General features: G+C 34.3%; 3 protein-coding genes across 7 annotated transcripts; 2 read left to right on the top strand and 1 right to left on the bottom strand.

Moving 5' to 3' along the window:
* Positions 1 to 3073: 3073 nt before the first annotated feature.
* Positions 3074 to 3579, top strand: LOC103869497. Its single transcript, XM_009147584.3, has one exon. The coding sequence runs from the start codon at positions 3225 to 3227 to the stop codon at positions 3405 to 3407; it is 183 nt and encodes a 60-aa protein (XP_009145832.1). The 5' UTR covers positions 3074 to 3224; the 3' UTR covers positions 3408 to 3579.
* Positions 3415 to 9738, bottom strand: LOC103869498 (methylesterase 3). Its single transcript, XM_009147585.3, has 3 exons — positions 4862 to 9738; positions 4638 to 4769; positions 3415 to 4528 (listed from the first exon to the last, which is right to left on the bottom strand). Exons 1-3 carry the CDS (start codon positions 5309 to 5311, stop codon positions 4244 to 4246), a joined length of 867 nt encoding a protein of 288 aa, XP_009145833.1. The 5' UTR covers positions 5312 to 9738; the 3' UTR covers positions 3415 to 4243.
* Positions 9739 to 10008: 270 nt separating this feature from the next.
* Positions 10009 to 19327, top strand: LOC103869502 (protein DMR6-LIKE OXYGENASE 1). 5 transcript variants are annotated; one of them, XM_033292933.1, is made up of 4 exons: positions 10009 to 10707; positions 11215 to 11542; positions 11624 to 11842; positions 12035 to 12225. In XM_033292933.1, exons 1-4 carry the CDS (start codon positions 10247 to 10249, stop codon positions 12074 to 12076), a joined length of 1050 nt encoding a protein of 349 aa, XP_033148824.1. In that variant the 5' UTR covers positions 10009 to 10246; the 3' UTR covers positions 12077 to 12225. The 5 variants fall into 5 exon arrangements, with proteins under 5 accessions (XP_033148824.1, XP_033148827.1, XP_033148825.1 ...); XM_033292936.1 differs by having other exon boundaries at positions 11624 to 11783; positions 11976 to 12225; XM_033292934.1 differs by having other exon boundaries at positions 11624 to 11665; positions 11858 to 12225.
* Positions 19328 to 21048: the final 1721 nt, after the last annotated feature.

A 21048-nucleotide genomic window follows, 5' to 3' on the forward strand; every position in this document is an offset into this window, starting at 1 on the left:
ATTTTTCCACTGCAACATCTGTTAATACAGATTGTATAAATAAGTATGACTAGTCTGGAATTCCTTATCAATATGGATTTTTTTGAACAACAGCAAAAAAAAAGGGTTGGAAATTACAAAATGTATTTTCTGTATGTCTGTTACAGTTGTGCTACAAAACAAAAAAAAAACAAAAAAAGATTTAGTACCGATCATTATTTAACTGGTTATATTTCAGAGAAAAAATGAAGTCTTTGGTGGTCCTGAATATTGATCACTACCTATTGTTTCTAAATTGCATATTTGCATTTGAAATGTATTGTTTGTATTTACATACTTGTATTCATATAATGATATAAGTATAATTGTTCTAATTGGTTTGAAGTAGAAGTGGAAGTATGTGCTTCCAGCCTCAATATTATAATTAAAGTTTCGGCCACAATTTTATCATATAGTTCTTCAGCTGTTTTGGTTCTGTATCCTTTCTAATTTGTAAGAGATACAAAGTTCGAAGACTCATTTTCCACTATTACTTGCTTGTTTTCTTTTACTTTTTTAAAAAATTTAATAGGCCCAAAAAAAGTTTTAGCTTCTGACCCATATATTGTCAGGACCGGCACTGAGTGGAACAGAACAAAAAAACTAAAAGTACACACGATCGTCATCGGTTTCTATTTTATGATCTTCATTAGTTTAAATTTCTAAGAGCATTTTTAAATATATTAGGGGAAAAGTGGATAAGATTGTGGAATAGAAGAATAATCAGAGAGGAAGATGTGGTCGTTAAAGGTCGCCATACATTACAAGATTTTCTTACGTTTGCGTAATCCATATTACTTATTGTATATAAGAGACTTTAGAGTATTGCAATGTAAAATCCAACTCCATGTTGCATGCAAATATAAAACGCATTCCGCATGATCTCATATCCAAGTTGCTAATCAAACATTGTAAAGTCAAGGTTCTCTTCCTTATGCGTGTCTTTCATTAAAATATTTCATTTTATTTTGATTTAATTAGTTAGCTAAATAAATATGAGTTTACCTAAATTAGTATGTATAGTATGAACTTTACATTCATGTATGTGCTAATTTCTTAAGTAGCGTGTTTTGTTTGATTAAATAGCATGTTAGTCTCACAATATATTGATATATTCTTAATTCGATTTCATGAAACATACATCCAAATTTCAGTTCATCTGTCTTTTGGAAACTTTAGAACAAATTGAGTATTGTTATTTATTATACATGAATAATCTGACTCTCAGATTCACCAAAGAAACAAGTAAACAAACATAATGAAAACATTAAGTTTCCACTATATTATTGATGTAGTCATCACTTTGTAGGTATTAGTATCTGTAAATGAGATTCTCTATGCTGTCTATTGGTTACCTTTTAAATGTTTCTACTTTTCTTAGGTAATAAACATTTTAAAAATCACCAATGGTTAGAGAAAACATCACATTTTATTTTGAAATTAGATAAAGGCTGGAGGGACTTCAACGAGACAACAACTACAAAAACACGTGGCATCCCTCTCATGGGCTCTTAGAACATATGGTTAGATAATTTTGGTGCTTTGTTTAATAAGCTTGAAGTTTTTTAAGAAACATTAGTTTAGATGCTCCTTGCAAGTCCCAGCAATTTTGAGTAATAATATTTCACAGTTGTGCATCTTATGGGTTTGGTGCTACGTCCCATCGACTATTGTAATGAATTTCATTTCAGTCCCACGAATTAAGTTGAATTCCTTAATCAACCCGATATTTGATTTGTTATTTAAACTCTCTAGTTTCCGGGTGATTTTGCTTTCCGAAGGCTTAGTTAGTGATTGTTTTAGCTATATTTATGAAAGTTTGGACACAGAAACAAACTGTTCGTCTTCATTAGTTTGCACTTTATATTGTTGTTTATTCAATAATTAATTTGGGTAGGTTTGATTTAGTTTGGTTGTAGATTAGATCTGAATAATAGGACACTCATATTGTTTTAGCAACAAGCCATGTTGTTATTTGCAAATATCGCAAATTTAATGGCATCTAGATTTCACTTTATGCAATAAACAACTGTCATATGCACTTTTTGATCAACACTTTTTGATCTTTTGTATTGATAACAATTTGATTCCTCATAATAAAGTATCAACTTACATCATGTGATGTTACTGATGTATATGTGTATGTCTTTTTTTTTTGGTCGAATGTATATGTATGTCTATATTAATCAAAATCTTAGTCAGCCTTACACTGCAAAGGGGACATGAAGTTTTGTAAGTATTATATATCCACGCAAGTTGGACAGAATATTTATTGAAATTTCAATGAAAAACAACTATCAAATTGTCTTGATGTCCCCGTGTCCTTCCCTCCTATTGGTGCCGAATTTTCATCCTGATCCATATCAACCAACCCAGTATCATTAGATATACATATGTGAATTGTATCTTAAATAAAATTATAACTACCATAAATTTTCACGTTGATCATATACATGAAGATGTTACCCTGTTACATGTAGAAGATCTCTTTTTATGAATCTTTTTTTAACATTCTTTTTATGAATCTTAAACTATACAGTAATCATGCATACCCCAAAAAAAAACTACTACAATAAGTCATTTAATTTGCCAACTTCATGAATTTAGAGGATCTCTAATTTTAGATTAGGGAATTAGTTTAGCTAATTATCATTGATGGATATCCTGGTTTTCGTTATTATATAATGGAAATAAATTTCGTGATCGAATTGGATATATATTCCTTTTTCAATTGTACGTACAAGTTACAGCCTTTCGTTGCATGCTTGTAAGCCTATCTACAATAATTATACAAATCAACAAATTCGTGTATATAATAATATATACGTCCCTATGCGTTAGGCATGTACTTACTTACACATATGTAAGTAAAGATATGCCCCCAAAGAGTATTTGGCTCTTCGGATAAACCAAAGCACAACAAAGCATCTTCCCAGAAAGAAATGCTAGCGAACCAAACGCCACGTGGCATATTATAAATCAAATATTATATTTGTCATAATCCATAAGAATAATTGTATGGCTCGACGTGAATGTGTATAAATATAGCTCGGCTTTTGCAAGTAAGACCTCACAAGTCACAAAGGCAAAAGTTCAGCAGACGCGGCAAACATAGAGAGAAGAAACATATACCTCAAAAGCGCAATACACAAACCAGACGAAGAAGAACATCCACTTTTAGATTTCTCCTACAAATCAAACACAATATGGTGTCTCAAAAGCTAGAGATCTGCATCGAATTAGTGAAGATTGGCGTCGTTTTTGTCGCCACTGTGGCTGAATCAGTAGAAAAAGCTTTCCGTAAGCCACCACCGTCGCTTCCGGCAGTTCATGATAGTCGCCGGAACAGTTACGCCGACGTTCCTATTCCTCTTGTTGGATTCATGTGATGAGCTCTTTTTTTTTGGGTTTTGGCCTCGTTAAAGTTAGTAGCTCTCGTGCCATGTGGCGTTTTGGAAGTTGTTGGTTTGTGTATATAAGAATCTTGAAGAGTTACAGATGAATCAAATCGTCAATGTTTATAAAACTTTTTTACTATTAAATCGCTTTAACTGTCTTTAAGATCATTCCAATCTTATAAGCACACTTAAAAAACTGCAGTTACAACTTTCAAAACTGGCTATATTCGTTATCTATTATTGACAGTTTTTTCCAAATAATCAAAGTTTTACAGAGAAAGAAGAATCACTTTCTATGGAGAAACAATGCTGCGAATCGATAGTTAGGTGCGTGAATTAAGTTAATTTGTTTCTTAAAAATGTCTCAAAACTTTAGAACGACTGGATTTGAATAGGGAGCGTGTTCTTGACACGAATTAGATCACAGATGAAATATGTATCCATGTTCAAGCTTATTTAATAGATTTGTTAAGTCAATTTCTTCCAATTTAAATTTACATATTAATTTCTTTTTTATATGACTAGTTTTTCAGGGAAAATAGCGAGTGTTTTGTAAGTAATAAATTTCGATTCATTAGATTTTAGCCTTCTCATGATCCCTATTCCATAATGGCAGGCTAATTAAAGTGTTCGACTTACTTTGATTAGTTTTATGAAATAATTTAGCTGAAGTTGCAAATGTTGAAAAGTCAAACCACGTGCACAAAAAAAGTCAAACCAAATACAGAGTGATGATCACATACAAAATATAAATACTCACACAAGAATAGTAGAACTGATAACCATAAGAACTCGCAACAAAATGTTGAATCAAATGTCAAATATTTTCAAGCGAACTTCTTAGCCAAAGATAAAAGACGGTCACCGAGATCCAACGGCCTGGAAATCATGACCATATGATCAGAATCCTGGATATGCTCCACATGATTAGGAGGATTGTTCTTGATCATCCAGAGTTGGAACTCTTTCATCAATGTTTTGTCTTTCTCGGACACTACAAAGATCCGATTTACCGATCCGTATCTCTCGGGCGTGAGCACAAGACTTGTGTCTATATCTTCGTTGCTGAATAAGCGCTGTGGCCGAACCAATGCACCCGCCAATTCAACGTCCTTCAAATCATACATTGTGCGGGTCCAAAAGTGGTTATATATAAGTAGAGAAAAATGAAAATGAAAAAATTATTTCCAGTTATGTGATAAATTTTGTGTATGTTTTTACCTCTCTTGGACTAAGGTCATACATATTTAAAGAAAGGAAAAGTGGACCTCCAATGGAAAGAGTAGGAGGTTTATTAGGCCCATCTCCAAATATAAACTTCATGTCTAGTAATGGAGCTTGCCACCTCACCAACTTACAAAGAGTTCAAAAGTGTTATTCTGAAACTTTTTGAAACTACGATCAATGTTACTCTAGAAGTGAAAAATATGTAATTAGTAGCATACCCCTTTAGAAAGAAACGTGAAATTGAAGGTTGGGCCAGGCATTAGGGCAGTAACGAAAATAGCCATATGAACCTTATCATGGAATAACTCCATGGCCTTGGAAATAGCAAGCCCACCAAAACTATGTGCCACCAGAATCACCTTCTCATCCACGTTTAGACTATTCATTAGGTCCATCAGTGGCTTAATATACTCGTTGATCGACAAGATAGTTTCAGCCCGACTTAGATCGATCCCGGATGCAGCCAAGTCAACTGCAGTTACGTTGTGTCCTTGAGATTTCAACATTGGTATGAGTTTATACCAACACCAAGCTCCGTGACCGGCCCCATGAACCAGCACGAAATGGGCATGGCCATGTTGTGGTGTGGCGGAGATGGGATGGTAGTAAAGACTGATCAAGAATGTAACAAGAATCAGGGCTAAGTATTTGTTGGTTTTGCTCTCCATTATTTTCAAGTTATTGGGAGGTTGTGATGAAAATATATTTGCCTTTACAAAACAGTTATATAGTAGAACTAAATAACAAGGTGTTGACAAATTGAACAATTCTTATGTTTATGTCATCACAAGTATATTACTTGATAATTCTTAAAAGGAATTATAGAAACAGATATAGTGTACTAGATGAAATCATTTTTTTGATATCCTTGAAAATTTTCTTTTAGTGCTATACTACTAATAAAGACTTTGTCTTAACAATTTTTTCCAGCAATTCGTATATCTAAACGGATTTTGACGTTTTATTTTGTTAGTTTACTTTATCCCATCTTTTTATAAGAAACAGTTCCCATCATGATTACAAAAGAAACAGTCCATAGTATCAGCAATTATAGGACAAAATATTTGTATTTGTTTTAGCGTTTTTAAAAGTGCAAAACACAAACGCCAACAAGAAGAAACATGTTCACAACACGAAAAAAGTTTCTTACCTTTTTTTCCAGTGTGTAAAAGTATCGGTCGTTTAAAATTTGAATGTGGTAGTTAGGTGTGGGCATATTAATCGAAACCCGAACCTGAACCGGTCCGAAAAATCTGAACTGAAAACCAAACCGAAGTTAATAAAACCCGAACAAGTTTAGGATTACACTAGTCCGGATACCCGTACCCGATTGGTTATATCCGATACCTGAACCAATTACCCGAAGTATCCTAATATATATATATATATATTTATTTATATTAACCCTAAACTTACATCTTCCATTCCCATTCATTTTTCCGTCTTCTCTTTCTTCAACGTATATGTTCAGTACATATTTATACTCATTTTATGACCGATAACATGTATGAATCACTATACTTTGCGATTTTGATTTATGTTTGATTACAAGTAGGATTTGCGATTTGTTTTCTCTGTGCTATTTACACAAGCATAAGCTCAAACATTCATGATTATTCAGGTATGATTTCTATTTGATTTTGATGTCTCTCTGCTTTTGATATATGAATAGATAGATTCTTTACCATTTTCTATTCAAGATAATACAAATATAAATTATACGAAGAAAAAGAATATAGACTCGTGTTCCTCAACGTAATAACAAATCAGAAAAAGATAATAAATCTTATATTAAGCTGTTCAATCTTCTAACTTCAACAATATTGTTTATGGTCTCACAAAGTCAAATCAAGGATACATAGAATTTTTTTATTTGTTATACAGTTCGGTTATACCCAAAATAACTCGAACCCGAACCTTAAAAATCCGAACCCGATCCAAAGTATAAAATAACTCGAACGGGTTCTATACCTCTCCATCCAAAACCCCTAAAACCCAAAACACCCGATATGAATCCGAATGGGTATCTGAACGTCCATGGCTAGTGGTAGTAACACAAACAAAACTTCTAAAGGCATTGTCAAGGAATTTTAAAAATCTTTAAATCATTAGTCTATATAATTTTCGTATTGTGAAAAGTAGAAAAGAAAAAATAGGTGGTTTCTGTTTGCTTTTCTTTCATCATAGTCTTTTTGTCCACATCAAGTATCTATTGAAATCATCGAGTCATTTCAAAGTTTTTTCATCACCATGACTCGAATGACAATGGAGAAGCCTTATTATGGCTGTTTCCTTCTCCTCTTCTTCTTATTATATTTGTCATTACACATTCTGTTACCGTTCTCATTAGGCCTCGGCCAAAAAAAACGGAACCGAAGAACCAAACCGAACCAAACCGGAGTCAAATCGAAATACCCAAAACTGAAACCAGACCAAAATTCTCAAATACTCAAACGGTTCTTATTTCTATATCCGAGATAACTGAATCTAACCGGAGCCAAAGACCGAACGGGTATCCGGATATACTAAAATATTAATTATATATATGTATAAAATAATTAAATATATATATTTATAATTTAAAAATCTATTAAAAAGTATACTAAAATATTTTTTTAAAAATAAATTATTATAAAATACCCGAATCATCCTAATTATTCGATATTTTACCCAAAATATCTGATATTTTACCCGAAGTATCTGATATTTTACCCGAATTATCCGAACCATCCCAAATAACTGAACCGGAACCGAAACCAAATGTGAACTGAGTTTTTTCCATGTATTTTCGGTTCCTAGTTTTATTAGCCGAACCGAACCCGGAACTATCTGAACTGAAATAAGTCAAATAGTAAATGGATTCTCTAATTCCCTACCTGAACTACCTAATAGCTGAAATATTTGAACCAAACCGATACTTGAAATGCCCAGACCTAGTTCTCATGACGAAGAAGCTTTGGTTCTTACCAGACGCCAACTTTTGGCTTTTATCGGAAAACGGTGATCTTTGTGCCATATGGATTATTAATTCAATTTAAACCTCAAATTTGATAACTGATTTAAGAGGGCTTATAGTTATAGCCCTTCAAGCTTGAAAAGCAACGTACTTCGATCCCTTCAACACATTAGCTTATTGGGTTGCTCCAAACGTGTGTTCTTACAAATGTGTGTGCTCCGCGCCGGCATTTGATGGCCCACGGCCACACATAATGGTTATGGTGGAAAATTGATATGAACCATGCAGACATAGCCAAGTATTTGTCCCCTGAAATAGGTTTGATTATTGTCGTTTTGTTTCAAGTTAATTCTAATAGATTTTGCAGAGTTGTTCCAAAAAAACCTTTCAAAACTGGAATTGATGTAAAAATTCGACGGCAGCAGCAACCATTTTGCTAGTCTGTTTCAGGCAGATGCCCTCTCTTGGCCGTATTTGCTGATCCTTGACATACGATACAATGATTTTGAAGGGAAACTGTGAGACCACTGAAACACCATCAACATCAGATCGGTCACCAGTGCTTGGTTCAAATCCTGCTCCAACACTTATCTACAAACCAAATAATGCTCCAACTCCACTTTCCCAACTAGATATATACGTAAATTCAACCAGAAGAATAAGTCGAAGAACCATCACCGTTAACACAGGAATTGAAATAACATGTTATAAATGCATAACCAAAAAAAATTATGGTGGAGATTTCATCCTCTCAGCAAACATTGGATTTAAATATGCATCACCATCACCACCACCAATGTTCCCTTGCTTCTAAACCAACCAACCATGTGTAATATTTTCAATTTGGTCAACAATTTTCCATTTAACAAAATTTATGATAAAAAACACATTTGTGATTTTGACCGTTGTAATTTGTAAGCAGATACATTTTACAAGTTATGTAAAGAAAATGTGAAAGTCTCATATAGGTAATTGAAAAAAATTAACTAAATAATATATAAGGAGTTAAAGTTAATCTATTTATTTCCGATTTATTTTAATTTATAAGTTTATGATAACTCTGAATTTAACATGGTATCAAAGGCCACTTCGTGAATGTTGTTTTCGCAATTATTCACGCTTAAACGTGAAAGAAAATGTTACTGAATGAATGAAATTTCACATAGTTAGTTAGAGACAAAACTAACTACAATACAAACTCTATAAATTAATAATGTTGAGATTACAATATTTTTTTAATTCATAGAAATATGTACAAAAAAATAATTTTTAGATTTTTGTATTTTGATGTATGTGTTTAATGTATAAATAAAAAAAAATACTTTGATTTTGCGGTATATGTATTGATTAAATTTTATAGATAAAAATTTTATATAATTCTTTTTCGATTATTTGGTAATCAAATAACATCAAATATTTTGATGTGTTAAGAAAAGATCAAAATAGACTCAAAATATCAATATATTATTTATATTTACATTGGGACAATATATTTACATAATATTTTTAAAAATTTATTATCTTATTATCTTTCCGAATTGTATCATATTTTACATGACCTTATTTAGAACTTGTGAAATTTATTAATTTATTAAGTTTATTAATTTATCGAGTATTAATTTATAGAATTTTGTTGTAATATATAAAGAGTTATGGTTAATCTAGTTATTGTCATTTTTCTTAAATTGAAACATATGATAATCCATAACTATATGTATATAGTCTAAATTCATCACAAGATTTGTTTGTTTATTTTATAATTTATATACCTTTTCGTTTCACTTGTGTTTTGATCTCAAAGTTCGTTTTCGTTTACTTTTCAAAGCAATCCATCAATATTACCTAAAAACCATCTTTGAATTGTCAACTTAGATAACAGGTAGTTGATTTTAATTCTGGTCTTTGTTGGCAACTATTATATATTTCCAACTTTTAATGTTCCAACTGTTCTCAGATAGCTTCAGAATATCATCAGTTTAACAAACAAATTATTGCTTAATTGATATCTTTCCTTGTATATAACGACAAGTAACTGAGTAAGTCAGCATATGTGGGAAGAAAATCTTATTAAACTAGTGTTCAACGATAAGAAATAATTATTTAGTCCAGCTTTTTTTTTTTTTTGATATTTGTGGAGATCCGGCGACCAAAGTCAACCGACTAATCCTACGAGACCCGCAACAGCTACGTAATTTCCACCCCAAAAATTAGCAGGAAAAGCCCGGGTGGCCACATGGGGTTTCGTAACCGGATCCGTATTAGCGGGAAAACTGCCTCAAAACAACTAGTCTACCATACTGTGATTTATTTAGTCCAGCTTTCTAATCACTAATTTAGTTTTACCCTAATCAATTACTTAATATGATTCTATATATCCTCTGACCGGCTTAATACAAGTTTTAATATTAATTCAACGAGAAAAAGTCTCGTAACTGAGTTGGTCAAAGAAAGATAGGTAGTAGACTTGTACTTTTTCAGTATCTTCTATCATTAATACATACGCATACAAACAAAATTGATTTATATAGAATTTCAAGTTACTATTATAACAATAAACTAAAGTGGTATATAGTTAGCTACATTCCATCCAAATAGGCAAAACATAGCAACTCTCTTGACTTGCCCAAAACTTCTTTACTATTAACAAATGGAGGATCTTGATCAAACTTTCATCCAAGCACCAGAGCATAGAGCAGATTCCAACTCCATCCCTAACCAACCCGAAGAAATACCCGTGATCGATCTCTCACGTCTCAACGACCCTGAAGATATCCAAAACGTGATCTCGGAGATTGGTGATGCATGTGAAACATGGGGATTTTTCCAGGTGATCAATCATGGTGTGCCTTGCGACACAAGGAAGCGCGTGGAGGAGACGGTGAAGATATTTTTCGATTTGCCTATGGAAGAGAAGATCAAAGTAAAGAGAGACGAGGTGAATCCAGCAGGGTATCATGATGGAGAACACACGAAGAACGTTAGAGATTGGAAAGAAGTGTTTGATATTTATTTCAAAGATCCAATGGTTATGCCTTCTTCCACAGATCCTGAAGATGAAGGTTTAAGAGTTGTTTACAACAAGTGGCCTCAGTTTCCTTCTGATTACAGGTAAGTTATTTTAAATACATAAAGTTGTGATTATGAGAGATAACACAAACGTAATCCGGTTAAGATATTATATATATTTTTTATTTTTATTTCTAATAGTTGACCTTAAACATGAAATTTTTCTTTAAATGATGAACTTTGTACTAAAATTTATTTATCAAATTATAGGATCAGTCTAACATATATACACATTATAATTTTCTTTTAATTTTGTGACAAAGTTACTTTGGTTTCTTTCTTATTCTTGATTTATTATTCTCTATTTTCGAGTAAAAATACAAACTTCAAAAAATACAAACTTGAAATCCCAATATGATCAGAAACTTCATCGCTTTTCCACAACTCTATTGAAGGCACGTGAACTCGCTATCTTCCAACGCTGCATATGTGATAAGTTACAACTTACACGTAGGACATATCAAACAAGAATTTGGTGAAAAAAACTTCTTTTTCAACGGTGTAAGCTAATCTCTTTTCTCTTTTTTTGTTTGTCTAATTTGATTCTAGGGAGGCATGTCAGGAATATGCAGGCCACGCTGAAAAACTAGCGTTCAGACTCTTAGAACTCATCTCATTAAGCTTAGGCTTACCAAAAGAGCGTTTTCATGATTACTTCAAAGAACAAATGAGTTTTTTCAGGATAAATCGTTATCCACCATGTCCACGGCCTGACCTAGCTCTAGGTGTAGGCCACCACAAAGACGCAGATGTTATAAGTCTATTGGCTCAAGACGACGTTGGAGGGCTACAAATTAGTCGCAGATCGGACGGTGTTTGGTTTCCTATTAGACCCGTTCCCAATGCTCTTGTCATCAATATTGGCAATTGTATGGAGGTACAATTCTTCATATTATATCGCATTTTAAAATATATATAAATTTAAATATCGAATTGTAATGACTATATATACTATTAGGTATGGACAAATGATAAGTATTGGAGTGCAGAACATAGAGTGGTGGTGAACTCAACAAGGGAAAGATACTCAATACCGTTCTTCTTGTTGCCTTCACATGATGTGGAAGTGAAACCATTAGAAGAGCTTCTGAGTCCTGAAAACCCTCCAAGATACAAAGGCTATAAATATGGCAAGTTTTATGTCAGCAGAAACAGAAGCGATTTTAAAAAACTTGAGATCCAGAACAGAGTGGTGGTGAACTCAACAAGGGAAAGATACTCAATACCGTTCTTCTTGTTGCCTTCACATGATGTGGAAGTGAAACCATTAGAAGAGCTTCTGAGTCCTGAAAACCCTCCAAGATACAAAGGCTATAAATATGGCAAGTTTTATGTCAGCAGAAACAGAAGCGATTTTAAAAAACTTGAGATCCAAAACATTCAGATCGATGACTTTAAAGTTGTAACTTAGTATTACTGGTACTATGTGTGAATTTGTTTTATGAAGCTGTGATCTTATAATGTAAGCCCTTAATGTAATAATGTGTGTGAGACTTGAGTCTTGTCAGAAACAATAAATTTGATAATGTTTAATGAAAGTTTGTGAGGTTTTGGTCACAACCCAAATTAGTAGTGAGAAACTGACGCTTTCTTAATTTCATGTAATGACAGAAACAGAAATAAGAAAACAACATAAGGTAGTTGACATGGTGGATAGCCCAATAAAATTGATAGGTTAAAACTTTAAAACTTCGAAGTTTTAACCTAAAAATATGATGTACGTACCAACTTTTCTTTATTAACCAATTAAACTACATATGCCATTTTGTGTGTTCGGTGAGATTGAGTTTATGTCGGAAACAACACTCTGACCTTTTTGACGACGATTCCATCTACATACATAGTTGGCTTGTTTTGGTACTCTTTTCTCCAAGTGACCTACCGTGTGATTAAGATTCCTGACTACAATTCCTAATTAACTTACTGTGATTAAAATAAAACTAATTTTCACATAAATTCATGTACATTCATTTTATTAATCCAATAATTAATAAAAACTTTAGTTTTTGATTGACAAGAAGTCTACGTGTAGAGATGGCAAAAGAAGAACCTGTCCGCGGGCCAGGCCCGTGTGAACTGCTGCTTCGGGTCGGGATTGGGTTCAAGACACAGGCCAAGACGAATATTGTTGTTTGTTCTCATCATGAGTTAAACACAAGTGTTTGTAACAATCCAAAGATTTTGATGTTTGCGTGAACAAGAATATTGTTGTTTGTTCTCATCTTTTGCGATGTCTGCGTGAACAAGAAATTGATGTTTGTTTTTATACTCTGTTTTCGCTCTGTTCGGTCTTGATATTGAAATCAGAAGTATGTTCGGCCTGTTGTTTCTTAATGTCCTTATCATATAAACTCAAGTGATTTTAGTCATCTATTTTCTAAAACTTTTTCTTTATAATGACATGTGGTGAGTGGGGGATTGTATTATGATCAAGGAGGAGAACGATATGAGAATGCAAAGGACACTTCACACTTGCATTCCGATCTATAAGGCAAAGGACCTCAGGTTAGTCTCTGTTCTATTTTTTTTTTATGTCGTCTCCAGTTCTTATGATAAGAGCTGATAGAATTTAGATACTTGGTTACTAGTACATAGATCTCTTTGTTTCTTGTGTTGTTGTGTTCTTGTGTTCTTATAGCTGATAGAATTTAGGTAATAGGTTACTAGTACATAGATCTTTTTGTTTCTTGTGTTGTTGTGTTCTTCTGTTCTTATAGCTGATAGAATTTAGGTAATAGGTTACTACTTACTAGTACTTGATCGTCTATGCGTGGATGGTTGCTTGTTCTTGATCGTCTCTTACATATGATATGGTTGCTTGCTCTTGATTGTTTAGTTTGATAGTTTGATAGGACTTGAGTATGAGACTTGATCTTTACGTCTGATAGTTTAGATAATAAAAATTTCTTATAATGGTTGAGTCTCTGACCAATGAGAAATAAGAGAATAGTTGCTATAATTTTTAAAATTGCAAAAAAATAGAAACAGAACCCTAAACAATATTACCTAAACTCACGACCTAAGCAAAAAAAAAAAAACGACGCAGAAACCTAAACTCTATCTCTAAGTCTCTAACGAAGAAGAGAGAAAGAGATGACAGATGATGGTTCAAGTTTCGATCCAAATTTCACACCGTTGAATACAATGGATTTTGAGAGCCAGCGAGTCCTTGGAGTTATTTTGGCAGCTGATGAGGCTGATGATGGTTCATCTGATGGAGCAAAAAAGAAGCAAAGAAAGAAGAGAAGGCTTATTCAAGCTGATGATGATGAAGATGATAGTGATGTTGAAATCACTCCTCCACCAATACAAGCTACTACTCTGCGCAAACAAGCCACCTGCGGAACCGTGCGAGCCTTGAAATCAAAGAAACCAATGTTGCAGTCTACTCTAGACGGTGGCATTGGATCGTCTTCGTCTCCTAAGGCGAGTAAAAGGAAAACCAAAACCAAATCTATTCACTTTACCATCCGTGGGGGGAGAAAAAGCTCCAGGCCGACACAAGGTAATGGCAAGAATAAGAAGAAGATTCAAGAGGAGCAGCTTGATTCTGAAGGTGAATTTGAAGAGGACGAGATGGAGAACGAGATGGAGAACGAGAAGGAGGGTAGGCAGTGGTCTGATGTATGGCCCCATTTTACTAAGATTCGAAATTCCAATGGTGAGCAGAAAGCTAAATGCAATTATTGTAAGAATGACTATGCATGGACTTCCCACGGGCATGGAACAAGTGGTTTGAGAAGGCATCGTGACAGATGCAAACTCTTTCCAAGGAATCTCCGAACAAAAAAACTTGATGCTGAAGCCAAATTAGTAAGTGGCAAGTATGATCATGTTGTGTTCAAGCAGCTGGTAACCAAGACTATAATCCAGCATGACCTACCTTACTCATATGTTGAGTATGAGCAAGTCAGAGAAACTTGGAAGCACTTGAATCCTGACGTCAAATTCTTTTGTCGGAACACAGCTAAAGCAGAGGTCTATCGGTTTTATGAAAACGAGAGAGAGACATTGAAGAGGGAATTGGCTAGTCTTCCAGGAAGAGTAAGCTTCACTTCTGATTTGTGGTCATCACTGAAACGGGAGGGTTATATGTGTCTGACAGCACATTACATTGACCGAAATTGGAGGCTAAACAGTAAAATACTGACTTTTTGTGCTCTCCCACCGCCTCACACAGGTATGAATGTTGCTTTAAAGCTTCTTGAATCTGTGGAAGAGTGGGGACTACAGAAAAAAATGTTCTCTCTCACATTAGACAATGCTACAAGTAATGATTCGATGCAAGATATAGTGAAAACTCAGGTGCTTTTGAGCAATGATTTGTTGTGTGGAGGTGAGTTTTTTCACGTCAGATGTGCAGCTCACATACTCAACCTCATTGTGCAAGATGGTTTGAAGGTTATTAAAGACTCTTTGCACAAAGTTAGAGAGAGTGTTAAGTATGTAACAGCGTCAGAAACGCGTGAGATGACGTTTGCAAAATGCGTGGATGCTGCTGGTATAAAGGAGAATGCTGGTTTGATAATGGATGTGCAGACAAGATGGAACTCGACATTCTATATGCTTGAAAGAGCCCTTCCGTACCGTGAAGCGTTTGTTAAGTTGGAGATATATGATAGGAGAAACTATAAGTTTTTGCCTACAGCTACAGAATGGAGCAGAGCTGCGAAAATATGTGTTTTCTTGGAGCCTTTTGCTAAGATTACTAGTTTGATGTCAGGTTCGAAATACCCAACATCGAACTTGTATTTCTATCAGGTATGGAAGATCCATAATTGGCTGCAGATAAATGAGGAAAGCGATGATGAGATTATCCGAGAGATGGTGATACCGATGAAAGAGAAGTTCGATAAGTACTGGGAAGAAGTCAGTGATCTTTTTGCAATGACAGCTGTCTTTGATCCACGCTTGAAGCTTCCAGTTGTAGAGTATTGTTTAGGGAGACTTGACATGAGTACACGTGATGCGAAAATGAAGAACTTGCGTCTGAAGCTGGAAACTTTGTTTCAATCATACGACAAAAAATCAAAGTCAACATCACCTTCTGCAGAGCCTCGTGAGATGGATCAACAAAATGTTCATGGAGGACCGAAAGGAACATTTGAGAACTATGGTGTAAGTCTCCTGTTTCGTTTTTTTTTTTTTAAATTACTTATGAACCTGCGGTAGATATAGATAGCTTTGAAAGTTTTGATATTCCATCAAATTGTTTTTTAATTTTTTTTTAAACACTACAGGATTTTTTTGTTTTTCGCAAAAGTAGTGTTGCTGCGAGTGGAAAGACAGCTCTCCAAGCTTATTTGGATGAACCTGCACTAGATATGGATAGCTTTGAAAGTTTGGATATTCTCGACTGGTGGAAAGATAATACTCACAGGTTTGGTGATTTGCCAGCAATGGCTTGTGATCTGCTTAGCATTCTGATCACAACAGTGGCTTCAGAATCCTCCTTTAGCATCGGTTCGAGAGTTCTGAACAAATACAGGAGCCGTCTACTTCCCAAAAATGTGCAGGCTCTGATATGTAGTAGGAATTGGCTAAAAGGATTCGAAGCTTATGAACATGGTAAATTATTCACTTTGTTATATATTTTAGGGTGTCATGTTCTTTAAATTTAATTAACTTCGATTTTTAATATCTACAGAAGATGAAATGGATGGTGAAGAAGAGATAGTTGAAGTTGAAGAAGAAGAAACTTGATTTTTATTTTGATCTGGTGTTTTTTTTTTATTCGCATTATGGATTTTGTGGCGCTCTTTTTCCCTTGTCGGGTTTTGTCCCAATGGGTTTTCTCGATAAGGTTTTTACCGAGGCCACGTTACATTGTTTGGATTTTGTTTGGGTGTTCATTTACATTACTTGGATATGATTACTTAGATTTGGTGTTGTTACTTAATGTCATTCTTATGCATACACATCAGTGCATACGCATCAAAGATTATTTCTGTTTTAGTTTCTTGTTGATACTACATGCCATTCAACACAAGAATAATGTTTTCCCGATAAGGTTCAATATGTTTGTATTGAACACAAGAGTAATGTTATGTAAGATACGTAGAGATGAAACGTATGATAGAGGTTCATATACTTCTTTTGTTGATCTGTATGACTGTATCGAGAAGCATTGACTCAAAAGCTATAGTTAAGCATCAAATGAGACGTTCAACTTCTGGATGGTGACCCGCGGGCCTACCCGCAAAGACCTGTGCACTAGGCGGGGCGGGATTGGACATTGCTTCTCGATACCGCATCCCGCGGCGGGCCAGCCCGCTGTGACCCGACTGAACTTGAGCCCGTGGCGGGGCGGGCCATTTGGTTGCGGGTGGGCTCGTTTGCCATCTCTATCTACGTGGCATTTTTTTATTAAGCTAACCTCAACTGCTCAACCGCACCACAAATTATTTTGATATTATATATAAATCCTGCAAAGGCAAAGCCAATAATAGCCTTTGTACTACCAAATCAACATAAGAGCATCATTATCGGCGTCCTTAATGGCGTCCTTATGTATTTAAACATAAAATTTAAATCGAAATTACATAAAAACAAAGAAAACGTATGTTAATTAAGAAGTTTTCTATCACGTCCTTGAGGGCACGTGTCATCATCTCGTATTCTATTTCGTATCGATTCACATTCCTCTCTCGTCTCTTCTCTTTGTGTTTTGTTTTTTCAATTCTGTTTCTCAGTTGGTTTTAATTTTGATGCAGAAATCGGCAAAGCTCGTAGTAACTTGGGTCTGAGATTCACCTCTTTCTGTCCGATCATGGCCGTTGCTGAGAATGCTGGTGTCAAAGTTGACTCTTCTGCTGCTCAGAATTTAGACAAAAACAATAACACTGTAGAGGCAAATTCAGAAAACAGATAATGGAAAGTTTCGAGCTTTACGTCTTCTTTGAGTCTATCAATTGATCATTGTTTGACAAGGGGTTATACTTGGAGTGTGGTTTGCTGTTTGCTTTTTTTTTTTACTGTTCTTTGCTGTTGAAGTTTTCAGGTCTTTTCATCTGCTAGAAAAGTGTGTGACATCAATTTTGTTTTACCTGTTGTGGCTACAGAGAAGGAGCTTTGGGCAGGAAGAGAAGGATGAAGAAAAGAACCAGCTTGGCTCAGAAGGAAGAAGTCATCACAAGAAAAATCCTACCAATAATCTACAATTTTTGGATTGTCCTTAACTTTATCTCTTAACATAAAAGTAATAATAAAATATGTTAAGGATTCAAAAGTTAGTCCTACCAATAATGTTGCCCTAAGAATCACCGCAAAAACCGCCATGGGACGACTCGACGAAGCTTTCATCCAAGCTCCCGAACACAGACCCATCACTCATCTCACAAACTCCGGTGACTTCATTTTCTCCGACGAGATCCCGACCATCGACCTCTCTTCTCTCCAAGATCCCAATTACGACAAGACAACGATCGCCACAGAGGTCGGAAAAGCTTGCGAGAGATGGGGATTTTTTCAGGTGATCAACCAGCTTGCCTTTAGAGACTGGAAAGAGATCTTTGATTTTTTCTTGCAAGACCCGACGATCGTTCCGGCGACTCCGGAGCCGGAAGACACCGACAAGAGAGAGCTCACTAACCAGTGGCCTCAACACCCTGCTGACTTCAGGTGATCATTTCGGACCAATCTCTCATGCATCTGTCTGAATTATTATGGCTAATCACTAGTTCGGGCCCATTAACATGGGTTACGGCCCAGTGGGCCTCATTAGATTCCATTTAGTATGATTCTAGTTATCCTGGAAATGAATTTTTACCACTTAATTTTCCTGGTAGAGAGATATGCCAAGAATATGCAAGGGAGGTTGAGAAGTTAGCTTTCAAGATTTTGGAACTTATCTCCATTAGCTTGGGTTTACCCGGTGATCTGTTATCGGGTTACTTCCAGGAACAAACGAGCATTTTGCGGTTCAACCATTACCCTCCTTGTCCCAACCCCGAGCTAGCGTTAGGCGTTGGACGTCACAAAGATGGAGGAGCTCTTACCGTCTTGGCCCAAGATAGTGTAGGTGGATTACAAGTGGGCCGTAGATCGGATGGAGAATGGATCCCAGTGAAACCGATCCCCGATGCTTTGATCATTAACATTGGCAACTGCATGCAGGTAAAAGATGAATCATATCAAGAGAGATTATTAAGAAATCAATATAACTTAAAAATATATTATATTTAGATTTGATGAATGTAATTAATTTGGTCATGTAACATATGTTGTGGAGTAGGTGTGGACAAATGACAAGTATTGGAGTGCAGAACATAGAGTGGTAGTGAACACAAGCAAAGAGAGGTTCTCAGTACCGTTCTTCTTTTTCCCGTCGCATGAAACCAACATTGAGCCATTGGAAGAGCTTTTAAGTGAAGAAAACCCGCCTTGTTACAAAAAGTGCAATTGGGGCAAGTTCTTTGTTTCGAGAAACAGAAGTGATTTCAAGAAGCTTGAAGTTGAGGACATCCAGATTGATCACTTCAAGGCTTAATTAATCGCATCATGTTCGTTAGCAAGCGTTCCTAATAATGTATCATCGGTTTGTAATTATCATTAGCTAATGAACGTGGCCTATTTTTAATATACTTGTCTATAAATATTCATACCTTAAACCCACAAATCCTCCGACCATAGAATACTCGTGAGTCTTGAGCAGACGTATTAACGGGAGATTTTCAATATCATTCTTGTTCCCATTACAACCCTTAAAATTAAATCATTGGACAAGCTCCGCCTTGTCACACTGATTACCAATTGGTGCCGTGAAGTTATGTTTTTTTTTTTTGAGAATTGAAGTTATGTTGCATGCAACATAAGTGATTTTAAGAAGCTAGTTGACGGCTATACATGCATAAATAACGAGTGTGGCCAATGCTTTGATTTTCTATCAGTAATCATACCGTTATAATACGTATCAAATTGGATTTGTATACAGCATAACTAGGCTTATATTATATATTTTGTAATCGGGTTTACACATTGCGCAGTTAGTTTTATACATATTGTATAGCTCTTTTAATTTGTACTCTACGTATCAGATTTTATGTATGTTGTAATTCAGTATATAAAAAGTGATTCGGTATATAATGATTTGTTCATGCTCTAGCTAAATGTATACATAGTGTACCCGGATTATATAGCCTGGGATTTGTACATAACATAATCTCACTAGATTTATCATTTATGCATGATATACCTAAACTTATAGGTACTATATACTCAGATTTGAGTATATAATTGTTATATGTACTTTTGTATTTTGCGTCACATGATACAGCTAGTAGCTAGAGATATTACATGGTATATTTAAATCTTGTATTTTTTTCATAGTACAAATTCTAAGAATCAAGAACAGAGAAAAAGACATTCTTATAGAACGCGTACCTTATATAAATTATATAGATTAATCTTAACCGTTCTTATATAGTACGACGTACATTACGTACTGTACCCATAAGTCAAAACCTTCATTATATGCATCATTTAAAATCAAGAAAATAAAAATCAAGATAATGCTTTTTTTTTTCATTTGTACATGTTAGCTTAGTTGCATGAGAGCATCTCCGATGTATTATTCCATATTTTACTCTAAAATAGTGTAACACCAAAATAGAGTAAAGTTTTACTCCAATGTATTACTCCATTTTCTACTCCAAAAATAATATATTTTATTAAAAATTGTTGTAAGAACTTATACTTATAAAATTTTACCAATTAGCCCAACTATTTTATGTTTACAAAAATTCCTTAGAATATAATTTATTTAAATTAAATATTTATTATTAAAAAGTATAAGAAATCATAAAAATAAAAGATAATATATAAGTTGGTTTAATAATAAAATTATAATATTTTTCTCACAAATGATCAACTAATACATTTCGTAATGAAACATAAGCTTCTTTATCTTTGATATTTCTAAATCGAGCAAAATATTTTTGATCATACATTTTCATCTTCTGCAATTTTGATATTTGGAGGTGGAGTTTCTCTTCCAAATTCAATTGGTGCATCAAATTCACGTTCATCCTCAATTATCATGTTATGTAAAATTATACATATATCCATGATGTTATATAACACATTTTTTCCAAAACCTAACATGTCCTTTCACAATAGCGATACGCAATTGTAGATCCTTTTATGTTATCTTTATTTTATATAATTATTTTTTTTTAATTATATTATATATTTTTACGTAAAATCATTAATAATGGAATATCTTGTTTATTTATGTTATTAATATCATTTTAAAATATTATTTAAGTCTAAAATATAAACATTAAAAATTAAAGGATCATTTCACAAATAAAAAAGTTTAACAGCAAAATGGAATAATGAACAAGATTAACCCTAGTCATTACTCCATTTTGGTATTGAAAATAG

Source organism: Brassica rapa, chromosome A05, assembly GCF_000309985.2.
Source record: "Brassica rapa cultivar Chiifu-401-42 chromosome A05, CAAS_Brap_v3.01, whole genome shotgun sequence".
In the NCBI taxonomy this organism is placed as follows: domain Eukaryota; kingdom Viridiplantae; phylum Streptophyta; class Magnoliopsida; order Brassicales; family Brassicaceae; genus Brassica; species Brassica rapa.

Excerpts from the sequence above, each read along its gene's own strand:
- LOC103869497 (XM_009147584.3), top strand. The coding sequence starts at position 3,225 with ATGGTGTCTCAAAAGCTAGAGATCTGCATCGAATTAGTGAAGATTGGC.
- LOC103869502 (XM_033292933.1), top strand. The coding sequence starts at position 10,247 with ATGGAGGATCTTGATCAAACTTTCATCCAAGCACCAGAGCATAGAGCA. Across the intron at positions 10,708-11,214 it reads CAGTTTCCTTCTGATTACAG|GGAGGCATGTCAGGAATATG; the intron begins GTAAGTTATTTT and ends ATTTGATTCTAG. Across the intron at positions 11,543-11,623 it reads ATATTGGCAATTGTATGGAG|GTATGGACAAATGATAAGTA; the intron begins GTACAATTCTTC and ends ATATACTATTAG.
- LOC103869498 (XM_009147585.3), bottom strand. The coding sequence starts at position 5,311 with ATGGAGAGCAAAACCAACAAATACTTAGCCCTGATTCTTGTTACATTC. Across the intron at positions 4,770-4,861 it reads TCACGTTTCTTTCTAAAGGG|TTGGTGAGGTGGCAAGCTCC; the intron begins GTATGCTACTAA and ends ACTCTTTGTAAG. Across the intron at positions 4,529-4,637 it reads ATGACCTTAGTCCAAGAGAG|GACGTTGAATTGGCGGGTGC; the intron begins GTAAAAACATAC and ends TATGATTTGAAG.